The 26,184-nt window shown below is 45.2% G+C and overlaps 1 protein-coding gene across 1 annotated transcript; it reads right to left on the bottom strand.

Moving 5' to 3' along the window:
* Nucleotides 1-4,480: 4,480 nt before the first annotated feature.
* Nucleotides 4,481-24,665, bottom strand: LOC147693283 (vomeronasal type-2 receptor 116-like). The gene is made up of 2 exons (XM_086935891.1): nucleotides 24,550-24,665; nucleotides 4,481-5,391 (listed from the first exon to the last, which is right to left on the bottom strand). Exons 1-2 carry the CDS (start codon nucleotides 24,614-24,616, stop codon nucleotides 4,481-4,483), a joined length of 978 nt encoding a protein of 325 aa, XP_086792017.1. The 5' UTR covers nucleotides 24,617-24,665.
* Between the last annotated feature and the right edge of the window lie 1,519 nt (nucleotides 24,666-26,184).

The raw sequence follows: 26,184 nt of genomic DNA, 5'->3' as shown, positions 1-26,184 counted from the left end.
TATTGGAACATACTAGAGAGTATTATATAATAACTACACATTTTTATATATACTTGGTGAGGTGCTTTTCACTTAATATATACTATAAGATTGCATTCTGATTAAACCAGCTGCTTTACACTCAAGACTAAGCATGAAGGCTGCTCTCCACAGCTCCCACATGGATAGCTTTCTAAGGTTCTCTTAGACCTCTTAAATTACCTTAAGGGTTTCCTGGAATGGTGCAAGGTGTCCACTTGCATTAATGGACATCATATGCCAGGCCAGCCTCTCACACTATCAATCTAGAAGTATGTGTTACTTATTTGTTTGCCTGGTAGTGAAACATGAAAACGTTAGCATTCCCCAACCATCTGGGCAATAGATAATAAAGGAATGTGTTGCTCTTGCATCACACAAGGTGACATAAGACAACACAATTTTTAAGTCAGATTTACTAAGCCATGCAAGGCTACCTTGAGTGGTCCTGCATTTCTTGGCAAATATGCAGTAATGCAAAGCAGCGCAAGTCTCTGCCTTGTGTTACTCTATGCTGGAAAGGCATTACATGGGTGGAGAGTGGGTGTTCCCTCACATCCATCCATACTTCTTGGTGTCTTCCTAGATTTACCAAAAGTTGTAAACCTATGAAGGCATCAAAATTGCATGGGTTCTCTATAGAGGTGCAAAAAAAGATGAATATCTCTATTTCCTAGTTTCCTCTTTCTAAGTAACTTTTCCTACACAAAAAACAATTTTGCTGCAATGCAGGCATCCTTGAGTTGCAGGCAGGTTTGCCTGCGTTGGCGCTAGGCAGGACCCAGTGCGCCGACGCAGTGATAGAGAAGGTGGCGCCATCTTTTGGTAAATATAGAGCATTCCTGCTCTCTCCACAGCACAGCAAGTTGTCTTGTTGCATTGAACTGCATCAGATATTAATCAGTTCCCAGCTTTCCTTTCTCTTCCAATAGCAGCCATACCTTTATGATGTAGGTAGTTTGTGTTGTTTGCTTCTGTGCTGATTATGAATGAGTTTTCAGTATGGATATAGCAAGAGCCTAACACAGAAGCTATGTAGCATGTAGCATTGTACAATATATGGAATATGATGAGACGACCTCCTAGACAAGTAGTTCACTGTAGTGCCTACTCCTGTGCACCATTGCATACTCTGGAGTGACTACTGCAGAGTACGTAGGGGGGCAGAGTTGTATTCGCAGAAGTGCAGTCAGTGGCTTTTAACAGGGCCAGAAGAGGGAGCAATCCCTCTATGTTTGAGAATCACTGCAGATTAACTTTAATCTGCAGTGTTTTTATTAAACATAGAGGGAATGCTTCCTCTTCTAGCCCTGTTTAAAACCAAACACTGCACCATTGGAGAGGCAGTGTTTATTAGTAATTTATCTGATTAAAAATGTTTTACAATGTATTATGGGGCAAAGGCTGGGTAGTAAATTAATTTATAATACGATAAATACTTTTTAAACTATAAAATAGAATTCTAAATTGAAATGGTCAATGAAAGAATATTTTTAGTTTTGCATCAGGATAGAAAATATATACCATATGATAATACTGTTTTAAAGATTACAATTGTATGTACAATAAAATACAGTACATAGCAGTGTTGTTTATTTAAAACATGCACCAAATATACTGCTTACTTATTGAGAACACAGCACCAGAATGTGCACATAGAATGTTGTCCACACTATCGGCACTATGAGCCTGATTATGATGGCAGTGAGACCCACCGCCATCAGACCGTGGAGGTCTGCCCGCCACATTACAATGGTGGGCGAATGGTGGGCTTTCGGAGAGCATGTCAGACGGACTGTAATCCCTTACAATGGTGGGGCACCGCCATAGGGCTTACAATGTCAGTTTCCACCGGTCGTTTCATGGCGGTTAACCCACCATGAAAAGGGAGGTGGTAAGTGACTTGGGGGCCCATAGCGGGAACCCCTTTCCCCCTGGACCTCTGCCATGGGCTCTGGGGTACACTTATGGTGCACCCGACATATCCCTGCACCATGTGGCAGCCATCGTTTAAAACTAATTTAGAAAGTGTGCATTAAATACGATGTTAATGTTTGCGTAGCAAATATAGTATCCATAGAGCTATATTACTATGTGATGTAAATGCTCTCATTGTTGTTGATGCATCATTTTGTCCCTTTATGTAAATGTTGTAGTTGAATCTCCTTGAAATAAATATGTACTCATCTCTTTATGTATCGGAAGCATACAGAGTCGGTCGGTGTGCTAAGAGGTCTTCTCTACTATTTCAGAGGGCTAACATCCTTCTGGTGGCCTTGACTTTCCAAAGTTGCGATGCCAACGAACAGCCCATTGGCATAAAGGAAAACAGGATTTCTCTACTTCTGTTGTGTAAAGTTCATTCAAATTTCTTTAGCTGGAAGTAGTTACCATAGAGTGTCCTGTATAGGAGATTTAGAGGAGGCGGTGGTCAAAGTTCTGATCTCTGACTCTAAGTGAAGTCATGTCATGTTAACTTGCTTCTTGGCAATAAGCAAGTCTCCCCTTAAATATGCTCTTATGCAGGCCTTACCTCCCCTATAATAACTGTTAGGATGATACTCAGGCACATTTACTAATATTTAACCTAATGTGGTACTGGCTCAGCACTGCGTTGTGTTACTTTGTAAATATTAAACCACACAAAGTAGCTTTGTGTGGCTAGGTAAGTGATAAAAAGGATTTTACTCCGGGGCTGCATCACAAAATGATGCAAACCCTACTAAACATCACAGTAAATCTGGGCCATTCTCTTGTAAGAACTCTTTCACATGAGAACATAAACATTGCTTATCCCATGGGTCCCTATATTTAGAAAAGTTCACCTGCAATAGACCCCTCGGGCGAAATAAGATCTAAATATATTTCTATGTCTATAAGGTCATGATCTGACACTCTGCATGGTATTATTGGGGTGGTTATCATTTTCTGTAGAAGGCCAGATGTTATCAGTAAGCATTCAATTCTTATATGAATATTGTGAGTGTGTGAGGTAAAAGAGTAATTCTTCTCTTTAGGATATAATAGTCTCCAAAGTTCGTGTAGGGCACAGTCTCTGTACAATATCTAATAGAACATGCCTATTTCTGTTATGTCATGTGTTCGGTTGACCTGATCTGTCCAGGTTTGGGTGTATGTTTTTATTCCAGTCCTCTCCTATAACAACTCTTGTGTTCCCATCCTAAATGTGGAAAGTCGTCAAAATATATTGGAGTGGAGCCTAGATTTGTCACGTGTGAGGGCACATATGGAACCCATAACTGTACTCTGCTCCAGGAAGGCATTCCATGGGTAGAGCCAGTTGTGTTCCCATGCATCCAACCATGGATTTTGGTGCTTTACCAGATTTACTGTTAGTGGTAGAACTGGGAATGCGTCAAAATGGGAGGTGAATTGAGGAGAAATGTCATTATTTCTCCTCGTTTGTTCCACAGTCTAGAAAGAGGAAAATGCCTCTCATGATTGTTTTCATACAGGAAGGTGCCTTTTCTTGCACAAAAACAATACTGCTTACAATGCAAGCACCCATTGGTGCTAGGCAGCAGAAAGAGTGCAAGCGCAAGGAATGGACAGGAATGTGCTGTATGATCTTAAGTACTGCACAATACTGCCTTTTCCCTTTCACACAGGGCAGCAAGGTGGCTTGTTTTTGCACTGCATGAAATTATGATAACTATGCCCCAGTACTTCTGGCCCCCAATGAAACAATCAGTTACCACGTTATTTCTTGCCACTTTGGGTACAAATATCAGCCTAATTAGAAGGAGGATAATCCTGCATGGGGATTTTCACAGCTGGTTCTTGGTTTATCCGCCTCACCTAGTTGCTCTGGTGTCGGTAGAGTCTCCCAGGGCTGTGGAGGAGTCATAGCAATATATTATCGCCTCTGAGATGGCTCGGTGGAGTCTCAATTCATTCTCATGTGGCCTCTGAAGAATTTGAAGGCCACGTTCAGTGGTTGAGAACAAGTAAGTCATCAGCGCCTCTTGGGCACTCTAAATTTTCAATCACCATCAAAATGCTCTAAGATGCCAATACCAAAATGTGATTCATATAAAATGAAAAAACTCAACCAACAGGACATGACACGTTTACTTTGCTACCATTATCGCCAGGCAAATGGCTGTTGAAAGGCAAGAGACAGCCCATATGAGAATGGTACCACAGGGTCAGAATAGGCGGTAAAAGGCAAGCAGACAGCTAATGGCCAAATAATATGACACATCTCCCAATATTAACCATCAAAATAGTTATACTGTGAAAAAATAAAAATATAAGAAGAACTAATAATATAACCAAAAGATAATATGGTTATTGATTCACATAGTTGACTGATGCAAAACTTCTACTAGAAAACTGCAGCTCTAATATTATCTTTCTTTGCAGGCTTCCATTTTAATCTAAATCTTTGAGTCCAGTAACTATTTTAGCAGGATATTGATTTATTTTTTCAGGTTTTTTTTCATTTTATTGAACGTGATTTTCTCACTAGGTATAGTTTATTATTATTTGTAGGCTTCAACAAAATAATATAGCATTTAGGAAAGAATATACACCCCAGCAGACCGGCACTGGAGCACAGGATGGCAAACACCTCCACCGCCACCATGTACTTCCCCCGTGTGCTCAGGTACGCTGGGACGAAAGAGATCCACACACTGACAAACACCAGCATACTGAAGGTGATCAGCTTGGCCTCGTTGAAGCTTCCAGGCAGATTCCTTGAGAGAAAGGCCACTACAAAGCTGACTGTAGCCAAGAGGCCCATGTATCCCAGCATGCAGTAGAAGAAGATGGCATCTCCTTCATTACATGCAAAAATTATCTTTTCTTTGCTAGACTTTGTGTTCAGTTCTGGAAAAGGTGGTGACGTCAATAACCAAATAACACAGATGAGGACTTGGGCAAGTGAGCAGGAAACCACTATAGTCCATGGTGTCTTTGACCCAAGCCATTTCCTTGCACGGCTGTTGGGGTTGGTAGCCTTGAAGGCAGTAACAACTACAATAGTTTTAGCCAGAACAGAGGAAACACTGATGGAAAACACAATTCCAAATACGGTCTGCCGGAGCATGCAGGTGAACTTTCGAGGACTGCCAACAAAGACGAAAGTGCAGAGGAAGCAGAAAATAAGGGACAAGAGGAGAGCAAAGCTGAGCCCACGGTTGTTGGCTTTTACAATGGATGTGTCTCGGTACTTGATAAAGACACACAAGACAGACGCAGTGAGGGCTGTGAGGAAGGCAGCAGTAATGGTGAGGGTCAACCCCAAGGCCTCTTCATAGGAGAGAACATCAATTCCCTTCGGGATGCATTGATCATGCTTCTCATTGGACCACTGGTCCTCAGGACATGGTAAGCATCTTACAGACTCTGAAAGATAACAAAATAATGAATAATCATTCTGTAGGCAGAAGATACTTGTCACAAGATAATATATTTGCACAGTAATTAAGTAAAAATAAGTCAGTGAATTATTAATGTAATAGTGAACTCTAGAGTAGCAAAGATTACAAAGTAAGTATAGATCACAAAAATGTAACCAAAAACTCCAAGACACACACATATTCACAAATCTTTACAATAACAATAAGATACCATTGTCTTCAAATAATCAGTTTCAATCATGCATTAATATATCCTGTCAACTAATGCAAGTAGAAAGTATGCACTTAGATAACATACATTCTTGATGAAAACTGCACATTCTGAAGATTTGCCATAAAACTTACAGAATAATAGTGAGAGCAGTAGTAAAGGGTAGTTTTCTTTCTTGAACTGAGCTGCTTATGTAACAGGCATACTGAGGCAGGTGACGCCTGATTAGATAAGGGATGCCTAACACAGACCCAACTTGGGTCCTCAAAAGAGCATTGATGTTCTAGTTGAATTGGTATGAAATATCAAAGGGCAATAGATCACTTGTACCTGAGTAACCAGGGTTCAATGTCCTTGCCGTCTTTAAATAAATAACCCTCATTCACTCACAAAGGCCGTGAGTTAGTATATCTTGGTTCTCCGCCTTGTTAAAAACGTGACAGCATCATCATTGGGTTTCTTTTTCTCGTATGCTATCCTCCTCCAGGAGGAGAAACCACTGGGTACTGCAGTAGTGATCAGTGAAAAAAAGTGGAAGTGCTCAAGTGAGGTGAGTTAAAAAAGGACCTTGCATTTCTAAACTGTACCTTTATTCAGTTCGGAATGGATGAAGGTAAAAACAATGTTGTGCGTCGGAAGACAAATAGTAGTCTAATGCACTGGATTGTCCATGTGAACGGTCAACATGTTTCAGCCCCACAAAATTGCAGACGGGTCAGGGGGCCTTCTTCAAGATTAAAAAATGTGAAGGCTGGGGGGGCGTGGCCAGCAGCATGCAGGACTAGACGTGTCTCCCGGGAGCTCCCGGCCGACGTCTAAATATCCGACAAACCATATATCACCACTAGCCAAAACTCACCCACGGGCTGTCGGGGGACGCCTGGAGAGGGACGAGCGAGCCACAGTCCGAACTCGAAGCCCCCAGAGTGAGTTCCGCCGAACTTGACACGGCGCCCATGGTGAAGGTGTAACGGCCGGACAAGATGGCGGCACAGTGAGCGGTCCGGGACGGAGCAGCACATCCCACTGGGCACAGGAGATTGCCTGTGAGTAGAGAGGCGCAAACAAGCACTGATACATGACGAGCCCGGGGTGGCGTACAAGCTCCGGTGCCCTCACGACCGCCCCCCGGGCGAAGAATCGAAGCACGGCGGAGGCGCTTCGGTGAAGCGAAGGCTGCGCGAGAGCGGACGGCAGAGGGGTCGGAGTCGGAGGTGCCCTGTTGGTCAGCGTCCTCACCTGGGCCAGAGAGGGTCGCCGGGCCACGAGCTGAGTTGACCGGGAGCAGCCGGTGCCACCGAGACGCGAGGAACACCTACACAACATGGCGGCCGCTCCCTCCGACTGACGACCGGAGAAGAGCCCTGCGATGCCCACGGCAAGAGACAGGATTTCCCTACCCACACCGGCTAAAGCTACGGCCCAGAAGAGGTACGCAGGGTACAGCCAGAGAGGGGGAGACGCGGACGCCGAGGCCACAGAATCAGCCCACCTTTACCAACATGGCGGCCGCAACCTCCAACACCCTCGGTGAGTGAGCTGTGCGACGAATCCGGCAGTGGGGTGCGAGCGCCTTACAACGTGGGGGCACTGTGGCGGAGACCCCCCCCAAACCCACTCCTCACGTTCTCACCGTCATCACACGGGGGAGAGCCCACACGCAGCACTGGTGACCGCTGCGCATCGGCAGCCACGCGAACTTGAGAGAGGCGCTCCCTGAACACGCCGGAGCCGCATAGTTAATCAGACAGCTGGCACTGAGTGGGGAAGCCCTGTGAAGGCGCAGGAGTCACACAACGTAAGGTTGGTGCACCGGGGAGGAGATACCCTGAACATAGCAAGGGCAAAGGGCCTGGCGGTAGGCGGAGACTGCAATCAGTGGCAGAGCAGGTGGGGGCACTCATAGAAATCTCGCTAGACGGGCCGCTGCTTGGAGTGGGGACCCCCACAGCTACATTTGAGGGGCGACGCAGCACACTGCACAGAGCAGCACCGAGGCGTGGTGGGACAGGCAGCGCTGATGGTCACTAGGAGACGCACAGCCGGACTATCCACTACCAGATAGACCGGGAGGAAAAGGAGCGCCAAACCAGTCCACCATCCTGGTCGGTCATAGAGAGGCACTAAAGGTGGGGCTGCTCCGTAACGGACTGAGACCGGGGAGCTGACATAAGGCAGGCAGTGCCTGGATACACTAGATCCCTGTTGGACACACTACGAGGAGGCAGCCAAGACCAATCTGCCCGCGTCCCCCATCGCTGGGCACACCACTGAAGCAGTGAGGATGGGGAAGAGGGACCCCCCGCCCAGGCAGCCCAAACAAGGCACTTTGGAGCTCTTCGCGGTGCCATGGCCACCCAAAGACAGCACAGGCCCGGCAGCTGAGGGGGCCACTGACACGGACAGGTTACTGGCAGCAATCCAGGCGTCGAGATCGGACATACAGGAATCCCGATCAGCGTTGGAGGGCAAGATTGGGGAAGTGGGCGCGGAGGTCACACTCCTGCGCCAAGATTTCAAGAACCTCTCCGCCAGAGTGACTGAGACGGAAACACGCATCGGAGAGGCTGAGGACTCGATAACGACACTTCGAAGAGAAATGGCGGAGCTTCAGGCGTCACACAGACAGCTAATCTGGAAGGTGGATGACGCCGAAAACAGGGCAAGACGAAACAACCTCCGATTCGTAGGATTTAGAGAGGGAATCGAGGGGAACAATATGATGTCATTCTTGCACAAGTGGCTCACGGACACCTTCCCAGGAGCCCGTTTTTCCTCCTGCTTTGTGATCGAAAGAGCACACAGGGCACTCCTTGCGAAACCCCCGGAGGGCGCACGACCCAGGCCAGTAATCGCGCGCTTCCTAAACTTCGCTGACAGAGACTTAATATTGCGGGAAGCGAGGAAGATGGGCGAAATCTGGGTGGAGAACACCAACGTAATGATTTTTCCGGACTATAGTCAGGAGGTCCAGAAGCAGCGGCGCTCCTTTGACTCGGTGAAGATCAAATTGAGATCATTGAACATTACGTATATGTTGCTCTTCCCGGCAAAACTCAAGGTCATCTACAAGGACAAGGCACACTTCTTCAGTCACCCGGAGGACGCTTGGCAATGGCTGGAGGAGAGACCGATCTTCAATGGCAGGGAAACGGCAGGGAGAGAGGAGCTGGTAAGGGCAGCACAGGAAAAGGCGCAGTGGGGCTCGCCAAAACAGCAGAGGAGGAGATCCAGGAGACTGTACTCGAGATACACAGGAACCCCATACTGTTCACGCACATCGGCGGGATCTAGGAGGGGTAGATCCGAATCACCGGGGACGTCGAGAACGGCACACAGGCCACAGGAGGAGTCATGGGACCAGGCATGTTCGGAAGGAGAAGGGGAACACCTCAGGGACTCGGATGTGGAGGACGAGGTGTCAGACAGTGACCGGCGCTCCTTACACCCACTGGAAACAGTGATCCGGCAGTTGGAACAGGACGTATCCGACAAAAACTGCAGTACAGTACCGACTACACAAGACTCGCACTCGTGAACCTGGTAGAAGTGGATGATCTGATTGTCGGCCGGGACACGGACACGACACGCAAGTGGCCAGCACCCTTTTAGTTGTTGTTTCTTTTTCTTTCGTTAAACTCTTTTTGTTTTTCAGGTATAGATTCCTTGTTAGCTGTAACAGTTCTTTCACAGTCTTAACACGAGCCTAGGAGTGGTGCATACCCTTGTCGGGGATACAAGCCCGGCGGGGGGGATACACCACAGGACAACATAGGCGGCTCTTGCGGGTCGTAATTCTATAGAGGGAGGGAGTGGGGGGGTGACAGACCGACTTCTACTGACAGCTTGAACCTTGATGGGGACGAGTCTGGAGGGGGAGAGAGGTGGGGTGGGGGGTGGGAGAGGGCACAGTGGAGTTTTGACAAGTTGGGGGAGTTGGGGGGGGAGTTGGACATGGGAGCACACGATGAGACACAGTCAGCAGAATGAGAGTCAACGTTGTCACACACAGCCGCTATGGTCTCCTACTGACCTCCAGAAGACCTACACAGTATGGCAGGTACACTAACACCCACAGAGGGGTTTGGTGAATTTGTACATAAAGAGGACCGCCCCGGACCTCGTCCTCCTGCAAGAAACACACTTTCGGGCGGGGACATGTACGTTCATAGCGAGGGGAAGATACAAAGTCTTGAATCACGCGGGCTACACGTCGGGCGCCAGGGGAGCCGCAATACTAATTAACAAAACGCACCCCTTTACCGTCACACGCACATGGAGCGATCCACAGGGTACATATGTGGGAGTACAGGGATCGTGGAACAGAACACGCATTACAGTTATCTCAGTATATGCCCCGCCTAAATTTCAACCACGCACGCTCAGAGAGGTAGCGGCCATCCTACTGGAAACGGCGGACACGATGCAAATATTGGGGGGAGACTTCAATGACGTCATGTCGGAAGAATTAGATCGTTCGGGAGCAACACGCAGAGGGGGGACGCAAACAGCCCTTGCGAAATACGTGGCAGACATGGGACTCACTGACGCGTGGCGTTGGCGACACCCGATGCAAGAGACATTCTCCTTTTACTCAGGGGCCCATAAAACCTTCTCCAGGCTAGACTACATTTTTGTTGCAAGGCAGTACCTGTCGGAGGGAGATGAGCTCACCTACAAGGCAAGGGGAATATCAGATCACTCGCCCCTATAAGCGATATTAGGGAAGAACACAGAACACAGAAAGGCGTGAGACGGAGTGGCGCTTGGCAGCCTGGGATATTCAAACCCCTGAGATAGTACGGGGTCTGAGGGCAGACATAAAAGTATACGTAGCGGAGAACAAGGGTTCAGTGGACTCTAACACCATCTTTTGGGAGGCCATGAAGCCAGTGTTGAGAGATAGAATTAGAGGGAGACTGAGAGACGAGCGAAGCAAACAGCACAGGGAGGCAACAGCGTTAGAACTTGAAATCCTGACTCTAGAAAGACATTACCTTGTAGACCAAGGGGAAGGTATACTACGGCAGTTGCATGACAAACAAAGGGATTATAGGGAATTGGTCTCTAATGAGGCAAAGACACAAGCCCTAGCAACGTTACACCGCCTATACGATGTAGGCGACAAGTCAGGCAAGCTCCTAGCATGGCTCAGCAGGAAAGAACGAGCCGCAAGGTGGGTGGAGAGTATCAGGAAGGACGGGGGAGGCCTAGAAAATACCGACAGGGGCATAGCAGAAGCCTTCGCACTTCACTATAAGAACTTCTATAGAGGCAGAGACCTCGGGTCCGTAGACGAGGCCCTACAATATATGGAAAATCTGGATGTCCCAGTATTGGATGTAGAACTCAGCACCCCGCTGGAGGCGAGAATCACTCTGGAGGAGATCTCCACAGCCATCAATAAATTAAAAACGGGGAAGACACCAGGACCCAACGGGTTCCCGGACGAATTCTTTAAAAAGACGGCCGACCTATTGACGCCTCACCTGTTGGCTCTATATGTTGAAGCCTACGAGCTAGGGAGACTCCCACGCGATTTAGCATTAGCGACCATAGTGCCGATATACAAACAGGGCAAGCCGGAAGAAGATTGTGCCTCGTATCGCCCCATATCCCTCCTGAATATGGAGGTGAAAGTACTGGCCACAATTCTAGCGACGCGCCTACGGACAGTTGTTCCGGACCTTATACACACAGACCAATCCGGATTCTTGCCGGATAGAGCGACAGAGCTTAACCTCCGACGGACACACAACTGGCTTCAAGAAATACAGGATAGGACGGAGCCGCACTGGTTCCTGTCCCTGGACGCTGAAAAAGCGTTCGACGCGGTACATTGGCCTTTTCTCATGGCAGTGTTGCGGCGGTTTGGCTTTGGTCCACACTTTCAAAAACGGATAGGGCTGCTATACGCGGCACCGAAGGCGCGGGTACGTGTGAATGGGTGCCTATCGCGCGAATTCCGTGTCGAGCGGGGCACGAGACAGGGTTGCCCGCTGTCCCCTCTGCTCTTTACTCTCACCATAGAAATACTGGCGGCCAAAATTCGACAGAACCCAGAGATCCATGGCTTCACGTGTAATGAGTCAGGGGATACTCAGGAAAAAGTTGCATTATATGCCGACGATGTATTGTTGTATATTACGAAACCCGAGGTCTCCGTAGGGAAATTGTTCAGGGAGTTAGAGGGCTTTGGGGCGATGGCAGGCCACACCATCAACTGGCACAAATCAGTCTTGTATACGCCACGGGGAGCAGTACAGGGGGTAGCGTTGCCGGACCGTCTGCTCACCACCTCAGAGGCGTTCCAGTACCTTGGGATCTATGTCACTCTGGACAAAAAGCTCTCGTTCCAGAGAAATGTGGAACGAATAATGAAAGAGGCAGTGGAAGACATGGCGAGATGGAGACAGTTGCCGCTCACCCTACTGGGAAGGGCGGCGATGTATAAGATGATTACCCTGCCCAAATTCCTCTACGCACTTCAAAATGAGTACTATCCGCTCCCGACTAACACTATCACCAGAATCCACGCAGACCTGCGGTCATTCCTATGGCTAGGCAAACAACCACGCATTGCACTCCAGACACTCCAACGACATCAATATAGTGGAGGGATTTCGTTACCAAACTTGGAGGCATACTATTGGGCGGAACACTTGACCCCCATTAATGACTGGTTACACTCACCAGCGGACCACCCGACATATGCATTAGAAAGGCATAAATTGTCCGCACACAATGTACTTCACTATCTGTATGGGGGAAAGGCAGGGAGAACGCACTTGCCCGCTACTATGATCACGATTCGAGCATGGACCCGAGCCACGAGATCCACGGGGTGGGAAGGGAGGCCAACACGTCAGACACCACTATGGCACTGCAAATGGTTCACGGAACTCCAAAAACTGAAAGGCTTCCAAAGATGGTATGACATAGGGATCTCTACTATTGGGGATGTGATTAGTAAGGGGGAGCTGAAGACATTCGCGATGCTGCAGGCAGAGTTTGGATTACACCACACACAACGATACAAACACCTACAGCTCGTACATGCATGAAATGCGCAGCAGATATCACTACAGGACATACCGGAATATTCACCTCTAGAAGGGAGACTCCTACAGGAGCAGATGGTACACCAGGCAGTGTCTCTCACGTATAAAACCCTCACTAACAATATGTTGGGAAATTTGGCGAAACTCAGAGGGATATGGGAGGCGGAAGTAGGGCAACTAGAGGACTTAGACTGGGAGCTGATACTGATGCACCCCCGAGAAGTGGCCATTAAGTCAAGGCTGAGGCTGATCCAATTGAATGTCCTACACAGGACATACTTTGATCGAAGGCGTCTCCACAAGATGGGTAGGATAGCAGACGCCACATGCCTTCGATGCAATGCTGAGCAGGGTGATTTTTACCACACTATATGGTCCTGTGACAAGATTCAAACGTATTGGTCTCACATCTTCGCGGAATTGGGGGAGGTGCTGGGAATAGAGCTAACACTAGACCCGAAACTGGCGCTACTAGGAATGGTGACTGACGTAGACCTGCCACGCCCACATATCATTTTCCTGGTGTTGGCACTAGTGGTAGCGAAGAGGGACATAGCGAAATATTGGGGGGTGTCGGAGCGGCCAGAGATAGAGGAATGGAGGAGAGGTCTGGACCTTTATATGGCAGCAGAACGGGTGTCATACAAAGCTAGAGGCTGTCCAAAAAAATTCCGAAGGATATGGAGTAAATGGAGACAATACCATGGCCTGGAAGTGGGGCAAATAGGAGGCGTCCCATAGAGGGGTAGACGGCGGAGGTAGGAGAGGGTGGATACCTGATAATGACGATTGCCTGTGCAAGGCGGAGACGGTGAATCATTCGGAGACTCCGTACATGTGTGATGCTAAGTCGTGGCATGGGGGGGGGGGGCGAGCACCAGTATACTATGCACGAATGTAATAGATGGACCAGTGACACATGGATTGATGAACATGGGTGCTGACTGTCACCCTTTGTGGGGGACGTGCTTCTAGTTTTGTGGGAGTTGTGGGGTGGGGGGGGAGTTGTGGGAGAAAATGACAAAAGCAGGATTGTGGGGTTCCATGTGGAGCGAGTAAACTTTGAAAAAATTGCACGCTACTGGAAGAAAAATGTGTTGCCGCCCGGCCCCAGGGTTGTGGGCACAACGGCTGTGGAATAATAACTCTATGTATGTCTGTGTCTGAAATGCTGGTATGGGTTCGCCACACCTGTATTCTATTCATGCCTGCACAAAAATAAAGTTTAAAAAATAAAAACAAAAAAAAAATGTGGAGGCTGCGAGTTGTCACAGCCCAGGTGAGTGCGGCATTAGCTCACCCAATTAAACATAGGTCATAAAGTACGTAAGCTGTGAGTCCCTTATTACGGACTCCCTCGATGTGCCAGCGGGTGCATTGACCTGCTGGCGTGGTTACTCAGCATGTGCTCGCTCTCCTTAAGGTGCTACATAATTTGTCTTACCACGCACAACCTTATTTTTACCTCCCTCCATTCCGTGGCTTCTGTAGATTGAACATTTTCCTTATCTTGGCCATCAATGCTGTTTCTGTTCTCCTGATGATTTATGGCGGCCAGCATACAGCTCCATAAGTACAAACTTGCACCACAGTGTATCCAAAAGCTTTGCAGCAAAGCTTTCTATAGTTCGGGATCAAGCTGTCAAATTCTGTTGTATGTATTCCATGTGGCCTTTCCAGTTTAGTTTGTTATCATATTCGATTTCCAAATGAGTCGGTTGAGACCTGCTCCATTTCATCCGGCCCTATGATCCAGGTGTAATGGGTTTTTTTGCAACCGACTGCCATCATTGTTTTTGTTTATATTAACCTTCAAGTTGTTACTCAAGTTGCATTAATGTAAGCTGGCCGGCTGGTTTTGGAGGCCCGTTCTGCATAGCTGATAACATAACAATATAATTGGCGTAAGCCAGATATCCAATTTTGATGTTTCCTAGTTTGGGGAAATATCCCCTAACTTCCTGCAGCACCTCCACAAGATCAGAGATACATCAATTAAACAGCAGCATGGCTAGGATGCAACCTTGTTTTTACACATTGTGGGTGTAGATTTTATGGGGGTATTCCTTTCTATGGGAGGGTTTCACTCTCACCCACGTGTCGCTATGTGAATCCATTATACGTTTTAGCAGACCATTCTCATTCTCCAAGCCTCCAAATTCGCCCATAGTTTGACTCTGTTTACTCTGTCAAAAGTCATTGAGAGGTCGACAAAACATGCAACTAGATATTTACCCATATCTCTTAATACTGTCATAATACTCTCTGGGCAAGAATGGCCAATGTCATGATGTTATTGATGGTAAAGCAGTCTCTTCAGAATCCGACTTGGTGTCTCCTGGCTCTGGCTGCTTTAGCCAGCTTTGGATGAAAGTTAATAAATATTTCCCCAGAAATGTTCCTTCCTGCATAGAGCAGAGCAATCCGCATGTAGCTCTTTGGTGAATGTTTAGGGTCATGTTTGTGATGTGGACAGTGCATTATTTGTAAAACTAATAAGTGGCATCTCTCTCGTCAGGAGGCCACTGCAGCTTGTACCACACAGTGCCCCTGCCATGCTTCCAATGATAGTAACATTTATCAACAATAGAGGGTTCTGTCCCATAATCAGTAAGGCTAGGCCAATCTTCATAAGCATGCCAGTACTGAAACAAGACCAACAAATTACAAAAACAGTGGCGATATGCCACTGGTGACAATTCAGGACCCTCATCCGTCTGTCAATGACTACACACCAAGATCGCTTTAACCACATGGCTGCTGGGCGTTTTCCCCCCCCTGTGCTGGAAAATGCCATTTTAGTGGCACCATGACGAGCTGAGCTCGTCATCAGCACACGAATCCCGTGGGTGATGACGAGCTGAGCTCGTCATCAGCATCGAAAGGGTTAAACATGCTACAAATGGTGCCGACACTCAACTTGACCGCTTTAAACTGTTGAGCACAACTAATGTAATTGGAACAGATTTTTCCAAAAACAAATGCATAGGTTCCCTTTTCCACACAAACTGACGCGCACTCGATTTTAATAATTGTTATACCCGGGTCCCCTTACACCGGAATCACACCTGCTTTGAACAGAGTTCCAGTATCTGGCATTCCATGCATTAAAACCAGTTAGTGTAACCTCTTCCACTGATCAAAAGAAGCTCCACAAATAATCTAGCTAAAACATAAACAGATAATCTGCTTACTACGTTGACCATTTTACTGGTTCCCCTAGTCTCTTTCAGCAGTTCAATAAAAGAGCCTTACCGTACCGTACGACTAAAGCACTAAAACGCAACCTCACACCCGAGTTCAAAGAAACAGATATATATTACAAGGTATGGGGGCGCCACCCATCCAACATAATCATATACTAGCAGACAGTATTAGACCTTATGTAAGTTTTCCACGTTTCTTTTCTCCAAAGCTTTAAAAACCAGTGTCTTCTTCATGAATGGACACCTTCCTGCACATAAACAATCATTCCCCACAACATTACCAACATTAATGGCGTTTCTATCTTTCTATATGTGCGACTGAATTTTGTGATTGTTGGGGCAGGTATGAGCACGACTGGATAGGAGAGGTGCGTCCTAAATATCTTACAAGTCTGCAGCGCATTCCATAATATTTGGTTTCATCCAGCATTGAGCCTTGGTCTGCTGGGTCTGCAGCCCCCATAGCTGATCTACCTAGGGGCTATCACCTTCTGTGTCCTCTTCTGGACCCTTTAGCATACTTCACAACCTTTTCTCTGTCATCTGCCCTTGTTGCTTGATTTGTTTGAATTGAGTTAGACTACATGGACAAACTGAGCAGGCTAGTGTTTTAGGGACAAATGAGAGGGCCTATTGCGCAGTTCACCTATTATCTAAGATAAGGCAACATTTGTACAATACCAGAAGACATGGTACCTGTTCCTTGGGGCGGTCCTTTCATTTTTTAGCAGCCAAGCTATGGAACTCTCTGCCCTATCAGATGCGAAGCCTGGATAGCCTGCTTGCCTTCCGTAAAACCATTAAGACCTACCTCTTTCCTGCGGCCTAATTCTTATCTTGTTGTGCTCTCTTCTTCTTTTGCCTCTGTGCCCAGTCTATCGCCTCCTTGCCTTCCTGCTGCTAGCGCCGGTACGCATCTTCGCTGAGGCAGCTGCGCACTTTATAAGCTCAGTTAACATAACATAACATATATGGGCTTTCTAGTCTGCGCAGTTTGAATAAACAAGTCAGCATGGTTATCTCAATGCTATTTTTGTCACGAGGAATTCATCTTATGATAGCCGTGAGGCTGCATTGAGACGTGGGCATTTGATAAGCATTCACAAGCAGTCCACCTGTTTTGAAAATAACAGGTAGGGCATGTTAGAAAGTATTGAATAATCTGTGACTTTGATATTTAATTGCTGCGTTAGTTAGGAGGAACTTATCACAGGTCATTAGTGAGGATGCATTGACACTTGGATATCCAACATGTACTCTCATTGATACAACATGTTTCAAAACTAACAGTGTTGGTAAGCACGGAGAGCTTACAATAATCTGTGACCTAGATAGGTACACGTTAAGGCATCGGGCAAATCTAAATATGTGAGGCTGTACTGTCAGGACCATGTTATGTCCCTTAGTTAGACCTTGTATTCTTCCAAAATTTTCCATTGCTTTGATTGGGTCATGAGGTCCATTTTACATATACTGGCAGCCTTCGGTTAGATCAATTTGGCATGTGGATGTAATGATGTCACATCCTTACATGCACACGTGGAGTCCTAACATTGGTTCCTATTTATTCGTATAGTCAGCTGGCCACAGTGGCCTTTCACTGGTAAAGATACAAGACCGCAATTGTCGGTGGAAGATTAAAGCAATCTGTGGTGGTGTACCGGGGAAGACTCCCAGATCCCCAGGCACACCAAATATACAATTGTACAGCTTAGTATATCCATTGCCCCCAGTTGCACATCTAGCTTAGCACTTTAGGTTGCCACTTATTCTCTTATTTCATCATCTATTATAGGGAACAGGTGTTTTCTATTTTGCAACTGGACAGAGTCCATCAATCTTCCAGTCAGGCCGCCTATTGATCACCGATACTGAAGTTACCAAGCCAGAGTTGTAGCATATCATTATTCGAGGTAATACAGTTTAGATGAAACTGTTTCAGATTTTGACCAGAATCCATACCCATGTCCTCAGTAATATTGCTCTATGTACAACACATCTGGTTTTACTCTCTCTTTCCATTTCTTATCTCATGTCTCAATGATTCACTTAGTAATTCTTACATTCTATTCACATTTTTAATGTAGAGACATTGGTTGGGGAACATATTCTTCTTTTCTCTCCTTGTCCTTTAAAAGCATGTAAACGTCTAATTGTTTGGGTATGAGGTTTCTGTAGCACCTTTTCAATATTCTCTTTATTAACACAACTTCAGATTGATATCCTTTTGTTTATGTTTTGTCTCATGACTAAAATAGTTGAATCATAAAAACCTTGGGCATAAACATCTAGGTTTCTTTTGTTGCTGTCTTGTATCCTTTCCAGTTTATACTGTGATGGAGTCCTGACGAAGGCTTTGCCGAAACACGCGTAGTTTGTAAACCAACCACCAGTTTATTCACATCACTTTGACATACGTATTATGTATTATTAACCATCAACAAACATGCATTCTTAATTGATGTGTTAACCTTGTTCAGATGAAATTGAAAAATATCCATTGAATGTTTTTGTGTATGAATTTATCACATATGAACAAAGTCTTCATGTATTCACTGATATATACAACAACCAAGAAACTGTTTTAATGAAAATCGACACAAAAAAATATAAAAAACCTTTTAATCCAAATATTAATTAAACAAATATTTTTGATACATGATAAAATGAAAAATAAATTATTGAATGATATCAGTCATTGTCAATATTGTTTATTTTTCTGCAAGTGTCTGAAAAATGTTCTAGATCGCCCACATCAAAAGCTAAAATATTTTGCCCAGGTGTGAAAAATGATCCTAAATGATCCTCAGCGGTATATTTTCATAAAATTAAGATCACTGTTTATAAACTGCTGACACTACAAAATCAGTATTACCATAGGGATATGTCTACTGTTTGAGGTGCAAAATTTAACACACTCAGTTATACTCAGTTATACTGCACCTCTGAGCTTTCCTAATATTTATTCAGGAATAAGTGCAGATAAATTCCAGGTTCAATTGATTTGTTGTTTGTTAGACAAAAGCGGAACATAATTAAGTTATAAAGCGACATTGCCACCTTGACGGAAGTGTGACTACAGGGGCATGTTGGTCCGGCTTTCCTAACAAAAGAGGCAAATAACCAAAAATACTTAGGGCACTAACATGACAAGGACTAACTTAAGACAAAATCCTAAACTTACTACTATTTTGGTATTCACAGAAGACACTTACTCATTTTGGTATTCACAGAAGGCATTCAGGAGTCCTAAAGTTAGGACTCCTAACTTCTGTGAATACCAAAATGAGGAAGTGCCTTCTGTGAATACCAAAATGAATAAGTGCCTTCTGTGAATACCAAAATGGTAGTAAGTTTAGGATTTTGTCTTAAGTTAGTTCTGTGAATCGGGCCCATTGTTTTCACTTGTAGCCAATACCCTAGGGCTATCGGGGTCTCTCAAGGCATTTGTATGTCTCTCGGTCCCCGTTCCAAAAGTGCTCTTGTTGGTATGGTTGAGCCCATCCTGGGGTATAGGGGTCAGGATAAGACCCGATGATGAAGCATAACACCAATAGAGAGTGTGAGGCTCTTACAGAAAACCAATCAATTGACCCTGGAATATTTCTGAACTTATTTCTCCAAAAATAATTAGAAAACTAAGGGTGCAAGAGAATTTAGGGGCATATTAGCAAGAACCTTGTTAAAATTATCGACGTTTTAGCGGCAGAAAACTGCAGCTCAAACGGCGATAATGGGTTTGCTAATATGCGTTATAGAATTCCAATAGAAGCCGAGGTTAGATGTGCAGGACATCTAACCTGGGCTTCTATTGGAATTCTATAATGCATATTAACAAGACTATTATCGCCAGGAAACTGCCGCTAAAACTGCCATAATTTTAACGAGGTTCTTGCTAATATGCCCCATAGTGTGCTTAGTTCAAATTAAAAGAGACTTTTTTTTCCATCTCTCCTCCATCTTGGATTCATTGGTCAAGTTAGTTATGTGAGATGAAAAATTGTCAAATATGCGAGCTTTTTAGGTTTCCCTCCTTCACTGGGATGGAGGTGGTATAGGAAAAATTAAAGGAAATGGAGCATGGACTTGTAGGAATGTGGGGGCATATTATCAAGAACAGGCGATAAAATTATCGCCGCTTTATCAGCAGGAAACTGCAGCTAAAGCAGCGATAATGGGCTTGATAATAGGCCCTTGTGAATTCCCATAGCAGCCCAGGTTCTGGTGTTAACCTGGGCTGCTATGGGAATTCACAAGGATATATTATCAAGCCATTATCGCTGTTTTAGCTGCCGTTTCCTACCAATAAAGCGGGGATAATTTTATCGCCTGTTCTTGATAAAATTCCCCTTGGTTTTATACATTTAAAAGCACTCAAACTGCATACCCATTTTATTAAATGTACGGAGAAACCTACGAAATACATTTCATAACAACTGGACTCAGTCTGAAAACTATCAATTATTGTAATATTTAATGTCTGCCCATCTTAGGGATTAAAATTGTTTATGCTCTACAATGTGGAAACTGTCTACGTTTTTTTCAACATTTTATCAGGAGCAGAATCTTGGTTTCTTTCGCGCTACATTATCAGCACATTTCAGACCTGCCAGTGTATATCTGTGAAATACAAAACAGGGGGAGGTAGAGGAAGAGGTCAGCCAGGTTCGCCCTCCACAGCAATACTTATTCAAAAAAGATCTGAAAAATTCAGATCCAGAGAACCTGACTAGCTACTGAGACATGACACTTTTAGGTCTGTTTCAGAAACAGGGAAAGAAAACTTTTTCTTTATAGTCCCCTCACTCACCGGAGTTTCCTCACGGTGACATGCTTCATCATTGGGGCTTCCCAACCCGCTGCGGGTTGAGGCGTGCTACAACTAACGGGGTTGCGTAGGAGCACTTTTTTATGAAGACTATGTGTCGTGTAATGTGAGAGAAAGGGGAAAATGAAGTGGAGTGAAAAATTAAAAATATCCTACTAGTGAGTTAAACTAACTTTATTCAGGCTCCTAGTGGATATATTAAAAATGGGGTGGTTTACTAGGTAAGCCGGTTCTATTATGAAACACAGTGCCCTAGTAAAAGTGTCAACTAGTTTCGAGCTGTACCCCACAGCTCTTCTTCAGGACTACAACAGGGTCCAGCCCTGTGAGTACCACTCCAAAACAAAAAGTGAAAAGTATGCTTATATTAATATATGATTATACATACTCTTTTCTTGCAATTCATTGGCATATCTGAAAAGAAAAATACTTCCAATGTTACAGGTTCAACGTTCATTTACCAAGTGATGTTAACATAATTAAATGTTCCATTTCATTTGCATATTAAAATGGTGTCTGAATGACCTTCTTAGTGATAGTATATAAATAGCACCTTCACCCGTTTCACGCACACACTCTCCAAAACCGAGTGGTCCCCTCATCTGAAGGAACACCCTTAGTGTGGCTATGGGGGGCCTGATAAATGTGGAGCAATTCAACACAGCATAAATCGCTGCGTTGTGTTACTGTCCTGCAGGAAAGCATTTCTATAAGTGTGTGGAACTGCTATGCAACCCCAGGGGAGACCTAATGAGGAGAAATATGTTTATTTCTCCTAGTTTTTTCCTTTTTCTATATGTGTGTTTTTTTAAATACACATAGAAAGAGGAAAACATCTCAGGTATTGTTTTTTGCACGATGGTGTTCCATCCTGCATGAAACAATCTGGCTTACAACACAGGCACCCCTGCACCATGGTGCAAGGATGCCTGCATGTGTGCTAGGCAGCAAAAGGTGCGCCAGCACTGGAAAAAGACAAGAATGTGCTGTATAATGTTTTCGGCACTTTCCCTGTTATGCACCGTAGCAAGATGACTGTAGTATCCTGATTGTTTTACTACTATTCTTCTTCAATTCATTTTATGACTTGATGAATATGCCTCCTACTTTCTTGAGCCCTTCCTCTTAATTATTTCTGGGCCATCTGCTCCCACAAAGTCATTCCCTAGCCTACATTTTCCCACCTGTAGTTGGTATGAGTGGTGGGGTGTCTCCAGAGCCAGACCCCTGTTAGATTCTTCCATTCCAACCACAAGCTGAGGGACTCAACCACCTCTAATGATAAAGGCACCATCTGCTCATAATCCTGAGATACTCTGGATTCCACCAAATGTAAATGTACATGTATTTATATAGCGCAAATCACTGACCGAGGTCGGTATCTAAGCACTTGCTTAGGGAACCCGTCCTGGTATTCCCCTGTGAGATAACCCCGGCAGGGTATCCACAAGGTGAAAGCCAGGCATCCCGCCGCGAGGGGCCGTTGTGGAGATTAAGCAAGCTATTGCCCAGAGTCGCAGAGTGTGAACCCGTGAGTCGAGAAGGCACCGGAGTGAGAATTATCGAGTCCGTGGAATTTTTGAGCCCAAGACCCACCGAGGCGGGGAATTGAACCCTGGTCCAGGGACGATCTCAGCTTCCGGGTCTGCCGCCTCTAACCCCTGAGCCACACTTCTCCACTGAAGCTGTGGTTAATTAACGGGTACAGGTGTAATGTGGCTCAGGGAAGAACAAGCTATGTGAAAGCCATGGGTCCCAGCACCTTTAGCCAGAGCCACAATGTTGGAGAAGGAGTCACTGGAAGGAAGGAGACAACTTGTCCCTCCTTAGCTCCAGATGCTACACTTCCCCCAAGTTCATACTTAGATGAGCACCTATGAACTGGAGATCTTGTGTTGGTGTCAAACTGGACTTCTTTAGATTCAAAAGAAAACTTGGGGGCATATTATCAAGGGTGGCGATAGGGAATTATCGCTGCTTTAGCTGCCGTTTCCGGCTGCTAAGCGGCGATAATTCTATTGCCCTATTAGCAAGCTGTCGCCAACAGCAGTTAGCGACAGCTTGTAGGCTATAGCGAGCAGTTTAGGGCCGGCTGTGCATGTCAGCGATATTTATCGCTAATGACATGCAAAGTGGGCGTTCCCAACCTGTCAGCGACTGAAAGCAGTCGCTAACCTCGCTATCGCCTATTACCAACACAGGCGTAGCATTGGGAATATTCGCGCTAAATGCGAATATCTCCAAAAACGAACGCCTGCTCAGACCAGTTCTTAGCTGTTATATCCAATGGGAGGTGGATATAATGGCTAAGACCCTGTTAGCGATAATGCTTGAATATCGCTGTATTCTCAGCGATATTCACGGATTTTGCCGCTATCGCCTGGAATTTTATCGCTTTTGGGATAAACGTTGCTAATAGCACGTTATCTCAGCGATAAAATCCAGTGCTGCGCGGCGATAAAAAAATTGTCGCTAAGCCTACATAGCGATAAATATCGCTATTTGTTGATAATATGTCCCCCAGTTCCTCCATGGGCCTATTGCTCAGCTCTATCAAAGCACCAGAAATATGAGTAGGATAATGGCCGCCATGGGCCCTTCTCTGGACTCTGTTTCTCCATGGGCCTATTGCTCAGCTCGATCTAAACACTGGTGTTCTGAGAGAGATAACAGCAGCCAGGGCTCTAGGTGGTATGGGCTCAGGAGGTTGAGGCATGGATCCTTCTCTACACTCTGTTCCTTGAGAAGAGTTTAACAACACTTTACAGCCCTTCTGGTATACGTATGATCCAGAACATATAGTCTCTACTGAACTCTTAAATTCACTCCACCGATATGTCAATGAACCCAGTTTACAGTAAATAAAAATGTTATACGCGGATTAAGGATTAAAGCAAATATTACACTGATTGAAAAAGCCTGGCTGAGAAGGATTAAGAATCTATCAGCCTGATTCATCATAGTGCCGTTTTGAGAGTTTGAAATAGCGAATCATAAGGAATCGCTATTTCAGACTCGCAAAACGGCATTCATGTAGGAATCGCAAAAACAAAAGCGATTCCTACATATTCCTTATTTGCGATTAGCAAATTGCTAATCGCAAATAAGGAATAACTCTCCATTCATTCCTATGGGCCAAAAGGCCCATAGGAATGAATGGGGAGTATTCCTTATTTGCGATTAGCAATTTGCTAATCGCAAATAAGATTGCGATTTAAAGGGTGCCAGGGGTGTCCAAAGGACACCCTGTAGCACCCCTTAAAAGTAAATAAGTAAATACGAACAGGTGTTGCGCACACACATGTCCAAAGGACATGTGTGTGTGCAACATGCAACTTAGAAAAATGCTTTTAAAAGTTTTCGCTATTTACCACGAGGTTTGATCTCGCGGTAAATAGCGGGCCGAAATTGCGGATTCGCAATTTTAAAATCTCAAATAGAGATTCCTTAAATGTAATTCATCGCAAAATAGCGAAATCGCTATTACCGATTTTTGCATTTGGGATGATGAATCCCAAATGCAAAAATAGAGCTCGCAAAGGGCCAGATTCTCAGAATCTGGCCCTTTGCGAGCCCATTTCGGCTTCATGAATCAGGCTGATTGTCTGGTGCACTGAGCACCTGTACTAAATAATATGACTTCATGGAGCTGACCGGCTGCTCTTATGTAGGGCTACTGCCTGTAGGAGGTCCCCTGAATGAAAGTAACTGAACAAAAACAGCTAATAAGAATATCTTTCAATAGTCTATAAATGCTAATATTTTCTTATAATGTCATGGCTTAATCATAATTTTACATTTATGTTTTTTCCAAAACACTTCCAGCAGCGAACTTTACCATTGTCGGCGATCTCCCCTTGGGAACAAGGAATGCAGTCAAAACAGCAAGCAGGCTTTCCCTCCATGGCAGCTTGCCGATACCCAGAGGGACAACTCTCACTGCAGACCGAGCGTGGCACCTGAAGAAGGACAGAGAGTTTTAATAGAAAACTGTCCCAGGCAGAGTACAGTTTTCATAGAAAATTATACCAGCTAGAGAACAGATTTAGTAGAAAACTATCCCAGGCAGTGTACTGCAGTATTGCCTATGCACACAATAACAAAATATATTTCAGTTGTGTACAGTTAGAACACACAATTTTTAGAGAAAGCCAAAGTCAACAAACAACAAGCTCAAAGTTTGATTCAGAGGTGATTTGGGAAGGTTTAATGATTCCACAACCAGACGACACGTGTTTCGTTGCGGTGGACCACGACTCCTCAGGGGTGTGCTAAAGGTAATATGGCCAATAGGTCACTCTACCGGTGATATTTCCGACCCGGCAGGGCCCGTGACCTTGTAGATGATTATCTTGAATGCTCGTTATTCTGAATAATGAAAAAAGTCCTTTCAAAAGTCCCAGTCACTCTTCAATACCAAAGGACGTCTAATTTTCTGCATGTGGAGAGTTAGCTCCGGTCAAGTAATTACTGTGATTGTATCCCGGGAGAGGATCAAGGTTAGATCTCCATTAGTGCGGGTAAGTACCTGATGGCCCCGATATAGGCTTGTTGGACGTAAAGCAGCCAGTACTCCTGGGTCGCCGTGTTCCAAGTAGAGGACCGCCACTTGGAACATGGTGACCCGTGGCAGTAACAGAGTTGTGTCTGAAGACTATCTTAATGTACATGGGTTTTGGCTGACATTTTATACCATTGTGGTGGTACAATAAATCTTTTACACATTGTGGTAGAGCATATAAATCCAGGTCTACTCATAGAACCATAAATCTCAGCCATCTGATGAATGGAACAGGTGACTCTTCGTCTTGCATGAACACAGTGTGAACGTGTCCAGATGTCCGACATGGGGTGCACCTGATCACAGCTTCGGCAGCAATGATACAAACTCATCCCTTAGTGCACATATTACATGGCGGTCATAGATATTGCATTTATCAATATTATCATCGTTACACATACATACATCATGGTGTGCATTGAAATCACCATTATCATATTTCTTAATATTGTTGTTATGTGTGCAGGTATCATGGCCATGATAGGCATCGAATTGACCAATGCAATAGAAAACTATCCCAGGAACAGTACAGTTGTAATAGAGAACTATTCCAGGCAGATTGCAGCTTTAATAGAAAACTATCACAGGTCAGAGTACAGCTTTAAAACTATCCCAGGCAGAGTACAGCTTTAAAACTATCCCAGGCAGAGTACAGCTTTAAAACTATCCCAGGCAGAGTACAGCTTTAAAACTATCACAGACAGAGTACAGCTTTAAAACCATCCCAGGCAGAGTACAGCTTTAAAACTATCCCGGGCAGAGTACAGCTTTAAAACTATCCCGGGCAGAGTACAGCTTTAAAACTATCCCGGGCAGAGTACAGCTTTAAAACTATCCCAGGCAGGGTACAGCTTTAAAACTATCCCAGGCAGAGTAGAGCTTTAAAACCATCCCAGGCAGAGTACAGCTTTA

This window comes from Lissotriton vulgaris, chromosome 8 (assembly GCF_964263255.1).
Source record: "Lissotriton vulgaris chromosome 8, aLisVul1.2, whole genome shotgun sequence".
NCBI classification, from domain to species: domain Eukaryota; kingdom Metazoa; phylum Chordata; class Amphibia; order Caudata; family Salamandridae; genus Lissotriton; species Lissotriton vulgaris.
Note: the sequence above shows the minus strand (reverse complement) of the source record. Positions and strands in the feature narration are given on the sequence as shown.

Bases quoted from the DNA above. Each gene is read 5' to 3' on its own strand.
- LOC147693283 (XM_086935891.1), bottom strand. From the start codon at position 24,616: ATGGAGGGAAAGCCTGCTTGCTGTTTTGACTGCATTCCTTGTTCCCAA. The intron at 5,392-24,549 runs GTAAAGTTCGCT...GTTATCTTTCAG, and splicing joins AGGGGAGATCGCCGACAATG to AGTCTGTAAGATGCTTACCA.